Source organism: Chlamydomonas reinhardtii, chromosome 3 (assembly GCF_000002595.2).
Source record: "Chlamydomonas reinhardtii strain CC-503 cw92 mt+ chromosome 3, whole genome shotgun sequence".
NCBI classification, from domain to species: domain Eukaryota; kingdom Viridiplantae; phylum Chlorophyta; class Chlorophyceae; order Chlamydomonadales; family Chlamydomonadaceae; genus Chlamydomonas; species Chlamydomonas reinhardtii.
The window spans coordinates 1196782-1209571 of record NC_057006.1 but is presented as its reverse complement, the minus strand read 5'-3'; the positions used below and the strand labels follow the sequence as shown (position 1 = coordinate 1209571).

Below are 12790 nucleotides of genomic sequence, written 5' to 3'. Positions count from 1 at the left end.
CACCACAGAGGCACGCAAACCAGCCGCGTCCATGGAGCGCGGTGCGAGCAAGCGAAGGGGCAAATCAACGCCACACACTCGCACGACCGCATCGCACCGACGCGCATGTCCGTTGACACGTCCGTCCGTTTGTTAATTCAGCCCGCCTTTGGGCGGCCTGGCCCAAGGTCACAATAAACGCATTCAGCGGGGAAATATTGAAGCCGGTGGCGCACGAAAAAGCCCTTGCTAGTGAACCCCCCAAATAAATTAGCCAAGAACGAGGTCATCGTCCCGATTCGTGGCCACACTTCCGGTGGCCCACTTGACCCACCCCCAGAGTGGAAGGTGCCCCCACGCATAGAGTGGATGCTCATTCTGCGCTAAGTCCGTGGCCTGCCGCCCTGCCACGCCCTGTAGTTTTAATCTCGCTGCGGTGCGAGCACTCCATTTGTGCTCTCTGAAGAAGAATGCCCTGTCAAACATGGTCATTCGCTTCATGACTATCAATCCGCGAAGTCTTTCCTGGTTACAATCATTTTGTCAAAAGAATAGGATGCGAAAAGGTCAGACAGCGCTCAAGACAGCTGCCTTGTGCGCGTGCTTCTGACGTGCTCTGTATGTTCAGATGCTTAGAAGGGTATCAGTGGGTACGCTTGTGTAACTTTGGGGTTCGCTGAGGCGCGGGGACCGCACCGGCAATCGCTCGCCCGCGCGCACTCGCCAAGCAAAATTACTGACACGTTTTGCTCATGCTAGAGCTTAATATGATAACTGCGAGAGCGAATGAGCAGCTCGCTAGCTTGGCCGCTTCGGGCAGGGGGCCGGCACGGCCGGCGCGACCTCCTCCCCCAGCACACCGACGCATTCGTCCGTCGCCCGACAGCTGGGGCCTGATGGTGCACATGTGTAACCATGGGGGGGGAGGGGACAGCGCCGGCTGAGAGAGACGGGTGCTTTGTGTAGCCTGGTTTAAAGACCGGGTAAAAGAGCGCCAGCAGCCTCCACTGCAGGAGTGAACAGCGTGGCCACTGACACTGTAGCCAGGTTCCCTCCCCAGCCCGGACCACACCCCAGCCCCTGCCACGCGTGATGGGGCAAGTGCACGCATGCAACGCATGGGCTTGATGGTGTGGAGCATGTGTAGACCACTGGGCAGGCCACCAGGTGACCGGTCCAAGAGCTTCCACTATGCGAGTGGGCTGAGAGACCACAAAAAGAGGAGACGCTGAGGCTTCAGGACTTGGGGAATGGGGACACAACCGCCATTCATCGAAATCACCCGGCCATATTGCACCCCCATCCCTCTGACATATAGCCAAGGCCATATGCAAGAGGGCAGGGCGGGGCGATGACCTTGGCGTGCGTGGGAGGGGCTGGAGCGTGGTTAAGGCATAGGCTGGGTGTGCCACCCATGTCAGAACCACACCTCGCCCCCTGCCGTGACCCCACCCAACGGAATCACCCGGCCATACTGCACCCCCATCCCTCTGACATATAGCCAAGGCCATATGCAAGAGGGCAGGGCGGGGCGATGACCTTGGCGTGCGTGGGAGGGGCTGGAGCGTGGTTAAGGCATAGGCTGGGTGTGCCGCCCATGTCAGATGGGGGAGCCTGGGAGGGGCTGGGGAGGGAACCTGGCTACAGTGTCAGTGGCCACGCTGTTCACTCCTGCAGTGGAGGCTGCTGGCGCTCTTTTACCCGGTCTTTAAACCAGGCTACACAAAGCACCCGTCTCTCTCAGCCGGCGCTGTCCCCTCCCCCCCCATGGTTACACATGTGCACCATCAGGCCCCAGCTGTCGGGCGACGGACGAATGCGTCGGTGTGCTGGGGGAGGAGGTCGCGCCGGCCGTGCCGGCCCCCTGCCCGAAGCGGCCAAGCTAGCGAGCTGCTCATTCGCTCTCGCAGTTATCATATTAAGCTCTAGCATGAGCAAAACGTGTCAGTAATTTTGCTTGGCGAGTGCGCGCGGGCGAGCGATTGCCGGTGCGGTCCCCGCGCCTCAGCGAACCCCAAAGTTACACAAGCGTACCCACTGATACCCTTCTAAGCAACTGAACATACAGAGCACGTCAGAAGCACGCGCACAAGGCAGCTGTCTTGAGCGCTGTCTGACCTTTTCGCATCCTATTCTTTTGACAAAATGATTGTAACCAGGAAAGACTTCGCGGATTGATAGTCATGAAGCGAATGACCATGTTTGACAGGGCATTCTTCTTCAGAGAGCACAAATGGAGTGCTCGCACCGCAGCGAGATTAAAACTACAGGGCGTGGCAGGGCGGCAGGCCACGGACTTAGCGCAGAATGAGCATCCACTCTATGCGTGGGGGCACCTTCCACTCTGGGGGTGGGTCAAGTGGGCCACCGGAAGTGTGGCCACGAGTCGGGCCAGTTAGATGCAAGAACTGCATTTACTATATAAGTTCCCCCACTCAACTCAGCATATAAAACATTGCAAGGATCAAATCATGCGGATTCGCAGGTAGCAGCATGCGTGCAGCTCCTAACGACGTTAGTAACCAGTTACTGCGCACCCCAACAGGCGGAGCCCGACGGTGCGCGGCGTTTACTACCCCAGCCACGATAACTGTCCGTTTCATAACTGAAGACATACGGTGCGTGCGTGCGCAATCGTTTGCTAGGCATGCATTCCGGATGAATGCAGTGCACGTAATCAAGTTGATAACACCCCTAAAGTAGCACCTTTCCAGTGCGCAGTGCAATGGACTGTGAATTGCACAATCATCGTGACCGTCCACAAACCCCTGTGTGGGAACACCCGTTTCCCCTTCCAATTCCCTTTCACCTGTGCGCGTCATGAACACCCAACCACCCACTCACCCACCCACACATTCCGCCTACACCACCAGCGGGGGGCGGCCTGCATACGCGATTGCCGTCGTGCTGCAGCTCCGGTGCGGCTTGCGCTTGGGCTTGGCAGCCGGCATGGAACCGGCCGAGCGGGCCGCGTCCGCGCTCGTAGCGGCCACCTCCGCCGCATGTTGCAACATGAGCCGCCGGCTCCTCGATTGATGGCTGCTGCCGCACGGCGGTGCATGCACGTGGCCCGCCGGGCCCCGACCTGGTCCTGACGAGGTGCCGGAAGTTGTGGCTAGGTTCACCTGCTGGGCACTTGGCCTAATCAGCCCGCTGGTGGCGTCACGAGACGCCGCCGCCGAGCTCCTCTTGCCGCCGCCTGCCGCGCCAAACGAGTGCACGTACGTCCCGGAACTGCCACGGGCAAACGAGCCGCCTGCTGTCATGTTCTCAGCGCCGCTGTCACCCCCATTGGCGCCAGCCGTGCACCCAACTACCGCGTTCGCCAGAGCGCTGCAGGATGGCGTGCAGCCGCTGCCCTCGGCCCCTCCGCCTCCTGCTCCTCCTCCTCCGCCGTGGTCGTACATTGGCGCCAGCGCTCGTGAGGAGTGCCCCGAGCAATGTGTACTGCCCTGCGCCCCGCCGCCCAGAGGGCCCATCAGGCCACCCGAGGCCGCCGCCGCTGCCACCCCTGAGCCCAGGCTGGCCATAGAGGAGGCGCGGCGCACCCGTGCGCGGTTGCGACCGGCGCGGCCGACGGCCGGCATAAGGGCACCGGTGACGAGCGAGGTTTGCATGACTGGTGGCACCCAGCGGTAGGTCTGCATCTCGCCCTTGCCCTTCACCATCACGCCACCCGTGGGCTCCCACTCCTCGTCCTGCAGCAGCTCGGCGGTGGCGTAGCTGACGTGGATGCAGCCAGGCGGGCAGGTGGACTCCATGCTGCGGGCCAGCACGCGGAGCACATGCACACGTGCGGGTTTGGGGCTTGGAGGTGACAGGGCCGGTTTGGTTGCAGGTGTGTAAGTGCGACTTGAGACACAGGGCACAGCCGGCGCAGGGGGTCAGGTTGGCGCAGGGCAGCTGCAGCTGGGTGCTGTATCTGTTGCCATGCGTTGTTGGCTCACCGTGACGCCGTGTTGACCGTGTCGCCGAACAGGCAGAAGCGCGGCATCTTGCTGCCCACGATGCCGGACATGACGGGGCCGCTGTGCAGCCCGATGCGCATCTGCACCGGCTCGCCGCTGGTGGGCAGCAACACCTGCGCCGTCTCGCGCAGCATGGCCTGTGCATGCGGCGCGATTGCAGGAAGTCGCTGTTGACGGCAGTTATCGGTACGGTGATGGGACAACGCGCGCGGCCGAAGCGCACAACTAACCGAGCCTGCTGGACTAAGTTCTGGCCAAGTACGCTTCAAGACCTTGGACGCGTTGAAACTGAGAACACAGCAGTCCGCCGGCCTGCCGCCTCACCTTGGCGAATGACATGACCTTGTGGGCGTGCAGCTCATCCACGCTGTCACTGCCGCGCACCGTCATGAAGCCGTCCGCGTCTCGCGTCATCAGCCCGCCCGCCACCATGTAGCAGTCACCGATGGTCTCCACCTTGTACACGCCGTACACGTCAAGCAGCGTGTCTGCGCATAGCATGGTGAGGTGTCAGCAGAGGCAGGGCAGCGGGGCGCTATATCAACAAGCTAGTCTGGAGACATGCTCAGTAGCAAGTCCCTTGAATGCTGCAATCACGGTGCAACTTGTACCAAAACGGAAGCTCGTAAAGAGTCGTGGACTCACCCAGGCGGCTGTACAGCTCGTTCAGAAACTGCATGACCTTGGTTGCGGGAATCTCATGGCACATAGACGTGAAGCCTGCGCGTGTGTGCGAGCAGTGCGGGAGTTTCGGAGCGAGCCTGCGTCAGTCAGTCTTCGGCATTCGCGTCGGCGGCAGCACCATCCCCGCCACTTCAGCAGCCATGGCCCACCGGTGTTCCTCGCAACACGCTGCTTGTTGGGCTTCCCAACATGCAGCGGCACGCATGCTGATCGCCCGCAGCCCCTCGCTCCATCCCGTCGCTCACCGATGATGTCACTGAACAAGATGGTGACGTGCGGGTGGTAGGTCGCCACCGAGGCCGCGTTCTGAGCCAGCGGCAGCTCCGCAAGACTGTACTTGCTGGCGGCGCCGCCGCGGCCGCCCGCGCCGCCGCGGCCGCCGCTCTGCACATTGGCCGCCGCCATCTCCAGCACGTGCCTGCGGGCGTCGGGGCGAGAAGAGCGGGTTGGGGATGTGGCCCAGCCCAATGTATGATTGGGTCCCATCAGGCTTGGAAGGGCGCAAATCATAGGTTTAACAGGCGTCGGCCGGTGGAAGCAGAGGGCCGGGCGCATGCACCGCCCGCCGCATCCCACCCTCGCAACGACCTCCATGCCCGCCCCCCTGCCCTTGCCAATGCCCGCGCCCATCACGCGCGCACACGCACCTGGGGAACACGGACTCCAGCAGCTTGTGCTCCGCCTCGAGCACCTCCTGGATGCGCCGCTCCGCCCGCACGCGCGCCGTCACGTCCACCTGCAGCAGCAGCAGCACCTGCTCGCCGCACACCGGGTCGCGCATGCTGGAAGCCGTGATCTCTGCACGGAGGATAGGAGTTACGCATTTTCTTAACGGGTTGGACGTTAGGTAGTCAAAGTGCCGCAGCCACGTGCAGCCGGGCATGCACGACTCGCGCCGTGACCCCAGCCGCCGTAGAGGCAACTGAAAGGAGCACGGTACCCACCGTGCCAGCACTCATCGTCCTCCTCGTCCGCGTCCGCATCGCTGTCCACCACGCCGGCCGGCTCGACCTCGGACAGCCCAGCCGCCTGCACCGCGGCAAGCGACGGCACCTGCGACCTCGGCCCCGAGCCCTGCTGTGCCTGCGGCACTGAGCTATGCGGCACTGCTAGGCTCGCGAGTGTGGCCGCCACCGCCGTGCTGTCGTTGACACTGCCGCCGCTGCCGTCCTTCACCGTCGGCAGCTTGCCGCTGGCCTCGGGGGTGCCAGCCTCCTCCGCCACGTCGGCCACGGCGGCGGGCCGGATGATGCGCCGCGTTGGCGGCCGGCGCAGGGGCTGCGCGGGGGAGGGCTGCAGCGTCGCGGAGATGGAGGACATGGCTGCGCCGACTGCGGCCGCTGTGGCGGACGAGAGGCGGGAGAAGTGCGGTGTGGCGGAGCTGGTGCTGCGGGGGTCGTTTGCGTACGGCAGGCCAGATGCCGCTGCCAGCGCGGCGAGGGGGCCGCGTGGCGGCGGAGCTGGCACAGACGCGCTGCCGGCGGCGGCGACCGCTGCCGCCACGTCTGCTGTGACCGCCGCCACCGGGGCACCACATGAGTTCGCGCGGGCCCCCACCGCCGCCTGCGCCCGCGCCTCCAGCGCTGCCCTGGCCTTGGCTGCACCGCCGACCGCCATCTCCGTGGTAGAGGCGGTCGTACCGCCGTGGGGGCGGCTGCCACTGCCAGTGCCGCTGCCCGCCGGCTTCGGCGACGCGACGCCGTTCACGTCGCCGTCGGGACCGCCGGTGGCGCTGCTGCCGCCTAACGCGGCCATGGCTGCTGCCACCAGGCTGTTGGTCGCGCCGCCAGATGCCAGTATGGGCATGGAGCGAATGTTGTTGGCCGTGGAAAACGACCTGCCGGAGGCGCCCACGCCCGATAAGTTCTTATTCGCGAGGAAGGACATGAGGCGGCTTGGGGGCCGTCTGCCCTTGCTGCTGGCGATGCTGCCGCCGCTGATGTGTGCCTGTGTACAAGCCGCAGGGCACGCGAGTAGAAGGAGGAATTTGGATACGGCGCCCCACGAGCTCTTATAACCAAGAAAGCGACAGTGGCGCGTGTTGATGCGAGCCTCCCACAATCCGGAAACGAAGATTTACAGACTTTGGTTGGGCCTCTGGTGAAACATGCGCGAACCACCCCTTATCCTGGTACCTGAGCGACGGCGTTGCAGGTCCCGCTGCCCCCACGCATGGCGCCCGATGGTCCGCTTCCTGCGGCTGCTGCGCTGACGCCGCTAGTGCCCAAGCCGGTGGCTGTGTTAAATGGCGAAGATATTAGTGTGTCCGGTGCGAAGCTGGGGCTGGTGCCCAGCACGGCTGCGGAGGGCTGCTGCTGCTGGTGCTGGTGCGCGGGCGTCATCGCTGCCCCATACGTTGCTGGTGAGGCGCGGGCGGTGAAGGACTGCGCGCCACGTCCAGGGCTCTCGGCGCCGGCCGGTATGCCGATGATCCTGTGCTGTTGGGGAGCGGCGCCCGCGCGCCGGGCGGTGAAGGACATGGATTGCCTGTGGTTGCGGGCAGGTGGGCCGGTCATCACCAGTTGTTGCGCGTGAAGGTAAGACAGGCCAACCACTCAGCTGATGTGCGGCATGGGCCGCACAAGCAAGGGCCGATTGCACCGGCGGCCGGCCGCATGGGCAGCAGCGACATTGCCCAGCACACACAGGGCACGCACGCCCGTTCCTCTCCCCCCACACCTTGCAGCCCTCACCAGCCGTTCCGCCCACCACACGCCAACGCCGTTCCCCACACACAAGCACGCGCACGTACACACCACACTCACAACACGAGCGGCAACGGAACCAAAGTTCCCGAACACGCTGGGCGCTGCACGCACCTGCGGCTGCCCTCCATGAGGCCCCAGGTGGAGGTGCTCAGCGGGTCGTCGTCGCGCGACGAGGCGCCCAGCTTCAGAGCGCTGCGCCGCCGCGAGAGGTGCGCCTTGGCCATGTCCGACTGGCTCAGAGCGCCGGCGGCGCTGCCGCCGCTGGAGCCGTTGGCGCTGAGGACCGTGTAGAGCCCGCTGCCGGGCCGGTCGGGGCTGGCGCCTGCACCAGCACCTCCAGGGCCGCCCACGGCTGCGGCGGCTGGCCCGTAGCGGCTGATGAAGGACTGCGTCGATACCAGGTCCATGTCGGGCAGGCGCGTGGACGCTGCATAGCCACACGCACACAACCCGCGGTAGGGCCATACGTGTCAGTGTCCGTGGCCGAGGCAGAACAGGAATAAGCACACGAGCAAGCAAGGAGCGTTCAAAGGGTACTTGCACTGTGCTGCGCTATGCCACGCTGGGAGCCCGCGCTCACCGTTTTCGTTCAGCGTCATGAGCGGCACATTGATGCCCGACGCCGCACGCCCCGGCATGAGCGCGCGGCGGCTGCTGCTCCCCCCAAAGTGGCGCCCCAACAGGCCTGTCCCGCCCGAGCCCATGCTGGCCGACGCGGACGCCGACGGCACGCAGGTGGACGTGTACGGCGACACGGCGGGCGAGGGCACCGACGGCGGCTTGGTGGGCGGCGGCAGCAGCGGCCCGGCCTCAAGGGCCGGCCCGCCTTCCTGTGTTCAAGGACCAACAGCGACGGGACGGGGCTGTCAGACGCAACCCGCTTGTATCCTTCGTTGGCCGTATTCATTCCCAGCGCGCATGGATGGCTATTCCCCCATGGTACCCGTTCTCACCTAGCGCTCCACTTATCCTCCCTAGCTCTTTGGTTCCCCCGCCCTGCCCGCCCTCTCACCGCCAGTCCTTGCATGGGGCGCGACGAGCTGCGATGCGAGTTCAGGATGCTTTGTATGCCGCGGAAATCCAACTGCCCCCGCGTCGAGTCCTGACGCAAGCTGGTTGCGTTGCTGGCGTTGCTTGCATTGATTGCCACATACATGGAGCTCTCGCCGCTGGTCTCGCCGCCGCCCAGAACCCCCAGGCCGTTGGCGCCGCCAGCCCGCGCGCCCACCGGCGACGTGAGCAGCAGCCGCGGGTTGAAGGTGTCCGCCGAGCCCGCGGCCATGCCATTGCCCGTGTCGGCGGCAGACTGGCCCATCGTGCCCAGCAGGCCGCGCTGCAGCGTGCTCACCGACCCCTCGTCGCCGGTGCAGTGCCCCTCCGTCACGGCCGTGTGCCGCGACATGCACAGCACGGTGCTGCCCAGCCCGCCGCAGTCCGGGTCGCTGGACACGGCGCCGTTGCCGCCGCTGCCGGCGGCCGACGAGGCGCCGGGAGCAGGATGGCAGCTGTGCAGGCGGGACAGCTGGCTCTGGATCTGGACCCTGCCCGCGCCCGCGACCGCGCCCCCGCCCGCCGCCTGCGCGGTGTTGGGCGTCGGGAGCAGCCCGTGCGCCGGGCTCGCTGCCTCCCGGTCTGCACCTGCCGAAGAGCCGCCGAGCAGGTGGCGCGTCTGGGTGCTGAGCAGCCCCGTCTGCAGCTTCTCCCATGGCGTCGGCGCCACCTGCGCCTGAGACGGGCTGGGTGAGAACATGAAGGAGGGGTGTGTGCCGCCGCCGCGCACAATGCTGGGAGCCAGAGAACTGCCGCCGGGCAGCAGCAGGTGCGCGCCTGGGCCCGGGTCCACGGTGGGACTGAGCAGCGGCGGCACGCTGCGCCGGAAACACGGGAGATAGAGCAGCGCGAGGGACCGTGTCAGTCAGGTAGGGCATGGGCGCGGGGACAGCGTTGCCTTGGGTCCCCGTCCGTGCAAAGGGCACGGGATGGGCGTGACGGCATGGGCGCGCTCGCGTGCGACGGCAGCCACCCACGGCAGGCGCCCCAGGCCGCGAGCCCACTCACCGGACGATGCCCTTCCAGGTCTTGCCCTCCGCCACGTCGTCAAGCAGGTCGTCCAGCTGGTCCGGACTGTGGACAACAAAGCAATTAGATACAACGTCATAAGGCTGTGGCAAGTCTGTGGCGAGCGTATGCAAAAGCGCACAGTGTACGATACCAGTCTCCGCCTACGAACCATTAAGAGCTTTCCGATCCCCCACCCGACCGCGCCAGCCCGCTCGGCCCCCACCTGAGCGCGAAGACCTGCCGCAGCACGGAGCCGAGTCTGAGGCCGCTGCTGTCCATGGCGGCCTCGGGCTGAGTGCTGCCGCCGCGCTGCTGCGTGCCGACCCAGTTGGACACGTGCGGGTCTGCGCCCTGGCGCAGCCCCATGTACCTGGCCGCGGAGGTATGAAAAGCACAAGACCTTGAGCACCATACGCAAGAATGTGCCCAGGGAGACGAAACAGAACGTGCGCGCAGAGCAGGTGAACGTGATGATGTCTTATCGTTGCGGACACAGACGGCACGGACCATGCCAGATGCCAGCTCGAGGCTTGCGTCCACGTGCTATGCCGGTTTCCCAACCTATCCCACGGACTCATCCCCGCCCCCACCTTATGCTCGCGGTGTTCTGGTGCAGCACGCGGCCGCGCATGGTGAACAGCGTCACAATGCCCGACAGCCCGCCCAGCATAGCGTATACGCGGTGCAGCTGCTGCAGCGTCGCCGCCAGCCCAGCCGACAGGTTGTAGCTGACGGCTACAGCCAGCACTGGCACGCAGTCCGCCAGCCGGCCGGGCAGCATGGCCATCGCCGCCGCCGCCGCCGCGCCACGCGCGCCGCATTGCATCCCGCCCGCTGTGTTGCTGAGGCTGCCGGGCCCATTGAGCCCGCTGATGGCGGCGCCGCTCGGTGTGCTGGCCTGCCCCGCTCCAACCCCAGCTCCGGCGCTGCCGCCTCCGGGCTCGTCGCCCCGGCGCCGCCACACCACCACGGGCTGCACAGTGACCGGCAGCACCACGCGGCCGCTGCTGCCGCGCAGCGGGTGGTGCAGCAGCAGCTGCGAGGTGGGCGCGCCCACGCCCTCCAGCAGCGACAGGCAGCACTCGTGTAGGACCGCACGCAACGTCGACTCCGTGCCCAGCACCTCACCTGCAAAGCGGCGGAACCGAAAAATGACACTTTCCAGCACATTTTCACTTGCTGGGTTTGTTTAGGGGGGGCATGCCCACGCGTCTAGCGTTGCCTGTGTGGATTCCGGTACCTTCAGCACGATGCCGTGCTGCCTCCCGGGCTGGCACAGGAAGCTATCACCACTTCCCGACCCCGAACTTAGCCAGCGTTAAGCACCACCATCAGCAGCTGCATCGCCCCCCCATCTCACTCCCGCACCAGCCGTCCCGCCCAACACCGACTGCACCCTGGCCTCCGTACGTACCTAGCAACGCCTCGTAGTCGGCCGCGCTGCTGCAGCCCAATAGTGACAGCAGCTCCCCGTTGCTGTGGGACACCGACATCCGCAACGCCTCAAACTTGCAATAGGTGCTTTGGATCAGGTGCAACAGCCCATGGGCGCTCAGTCCGCCGCCGGCGCCACCGCCCACTGGCGCGCCCGGGAGCCCGGGCGGCGCCGCCACATGCTCCAGGAACTCAACTGCCGACGCGGTGCGGTCACGTGGCGGCTGCGGCGGCGCGGGAGGCTGCACCACCCCCGCCGCAAACAGCGCCTCCAGATTGATGTCCACCAGCAGGTTGGGGCTGGCGCGCTGTGTGTGGGGTGTGTAGGGTGTTTGGGTTGGGTTGGGTGTGTGGGTGGGGGGTAGCCGTTCGTGGGTAACGGAGTGATAAATCCACAAGTTTGAAGTGCCGACGGGGGATGAGAAGTGGCACGGTGAGGGCTCAGGTGACATGGCCAAGGGCCGGGCCTTGGTCCAGGCTGAACTGGAAAAGATGAGGGGTGGATTGGGATTTGGGAATGCTGGGCCCAATAGTTTAAACTCAATACTGGCACAAACAGCAAATGCCACATGATAGGATTTGGTAAAGCCTATTGATCTCAGGGCCTGGCGGCGGCGGTGGCGGCGCTGGGCCTAGCAGTGGCGGCGTGCATGTGAGTAGCGGAGGGCGCAAGCAAGGCCACGTGCAGGTGGACAGCGCGCCCCCGCGCCCCCGCACGACAAGCGGCGCCGACGCGCAGGCTGAGACCTGCCGGTGTCTGGTTTGCGGTCTTTGCTGGCGAGCATAACATGGCACGGTGTGTGGTGCGTGTTTCAGAGCGGGGTGTGGCTGGACAAAAAGGCGAGCAGTGCCTGTACCAACCGACCCTGGCTATGTCCATGAGGTGAGGTACTTTCAAAACCTTCGACCTCAGACATTGCACCAACGCGGCGTGGGCGCAGCCCACTTTTCGCTTGAGGGGGAAAGCCAGCTTTCTTGTCATAGAGAAAGGCGGGGCCCAAGCCCAGGGTGTCCTGCGGCGCTACACCCTCGGGCGTGCCACCGTACCCACTCTCTGCAGACCCCGGCACCTACCTGGGTGCGCATCGTCCGCCTGGACGTGCGCTCGAACGTTATGAGCGCGATCGGGTCACTGAGCTGCTCGCTTTGGCGAATGAGTTCGTCGAGGAGTGGCAGCGTACCGCCTGTTAATAGTGTGGGCATGGGTTTCGTTGTAGAGCGCCCACAGTTCGGCTGTGCACTGCACAGGACCAGCGCTGAAGAAAACAAATTAAAAGGCAAAAGCAACCAGGCACTTACCATACCCTCTTGAAAGGTCAGCGAACGCCGGCTTCAGGCCTGTCGTCGCAGGATCGGCGCTGCTGTGTTTGCGCACATTCTTCACCAGATGCATCCAGACACTACCCGCATCCAAAGCAGAAGGAGCCACCAACGCATCAGTCAATAGCAGCTCGCCGTCGAGCTTTGCTGTAGGCCCATGGTCATGGCCAGCTGTCCCCGCGCGCGCCCCATCCTGTCTTGCGCCATCTGCTGCATATGCACTATTATATGTAGCTGGTGGCTTTGTTGCAGGCTGCGTGTGGAGGGTCCTGTGGGGGCCGATGCTTCCCCCTGGCTTGTCGCCTGTTGTGGCTTTCAAGCCCAAGTTATCGCTGTTAATTTTATCCAGCGACTCCGAAGGAAGGGCTTTCACCGTTGGTCTAAAGCAACAAAACATTCTTCGCCCGACGTTCGCCTGACTACGTTGGCATAATATGAGAATGCACTTGTGACATGGTAACAATATGTGAGGCCTTCCTAGCGCGACCAACAACGTGTCCAGTCGATCGCGACACACACATCCCGTCAGAAACCTTCCCTAGACGAGGTCTCTATGGCGCGGTTGGCTTGCAATGCGTGTTGCTCATAGATGGGACATCAATAGCAGATTAAAACAGTATCAGCGCGCAGGCTTCC

At 64.7% G+C, this 12790-nt stretch overlaps 1 protein-coding gene across 1 annotated transcript; it reads right to left on the bottom strand.

Moving 5' to 3' along the window:
• Positions 1-1987: 1987 nt before the first annotated feature.
• CHLRE_03g149600v5 (uncharacterized protein) lies at positions 1988-12742 on the bottom strand. Its single transcript, XM_043060491.1, has 17 exons — positions 12134-12742; positions 11909-12018; positions 10815-11142; positions 9991-10528; positions 9624-9770; positions 9398-9463; positions 8352-9207; positions 7920-8169; positions 7451-7766; positions 6767-7118; positions 5576-6578; positions 5279-5429; positions 4877-5049; positions 4593-4667; positions 4272-4435; positions 3927-4084; positions 1988-3741 (listed from the first exon to the last, which is right to left on the bottom strand). The coding sequence occupies exons 2-17, from the start codon at positions 11918-11920 to the stop codon at positions 2841-2843; spliced, it is 5490 nt and encodes a 1829-aa protein (XP_042925620.1). The 5' UTR covers positions 11921-12018; positions 12134-12742; the 3' UTR covers positions 1988-2840.
• Positions 12743-12790: the final 48 nt, after the last annotated feature.

What these genes read in the sequence shown, in the direction of transcription:
- CHLRE_03g149600v5 (XM_043060491.1), bottom strand. An exon ending in CGACTACGAGGCGTTGCTAG is followed by an intron (nt 10,529 to 10,814) that starts GTACGTACGGAG and finishes GCCGCTTTGCAG; the next exon opens with GTGAGGTGCTGGGCACGGAG. An exon ending in ACCTGGAAGGGCATCGTCCG is followed by an intron (nt 9,208 to 9,397) that starts GTGAGTGGGCTC and finishes TTTCCGGCGCAG; the next exon opens with CGTGCCGCCGCTGCTCAGTC.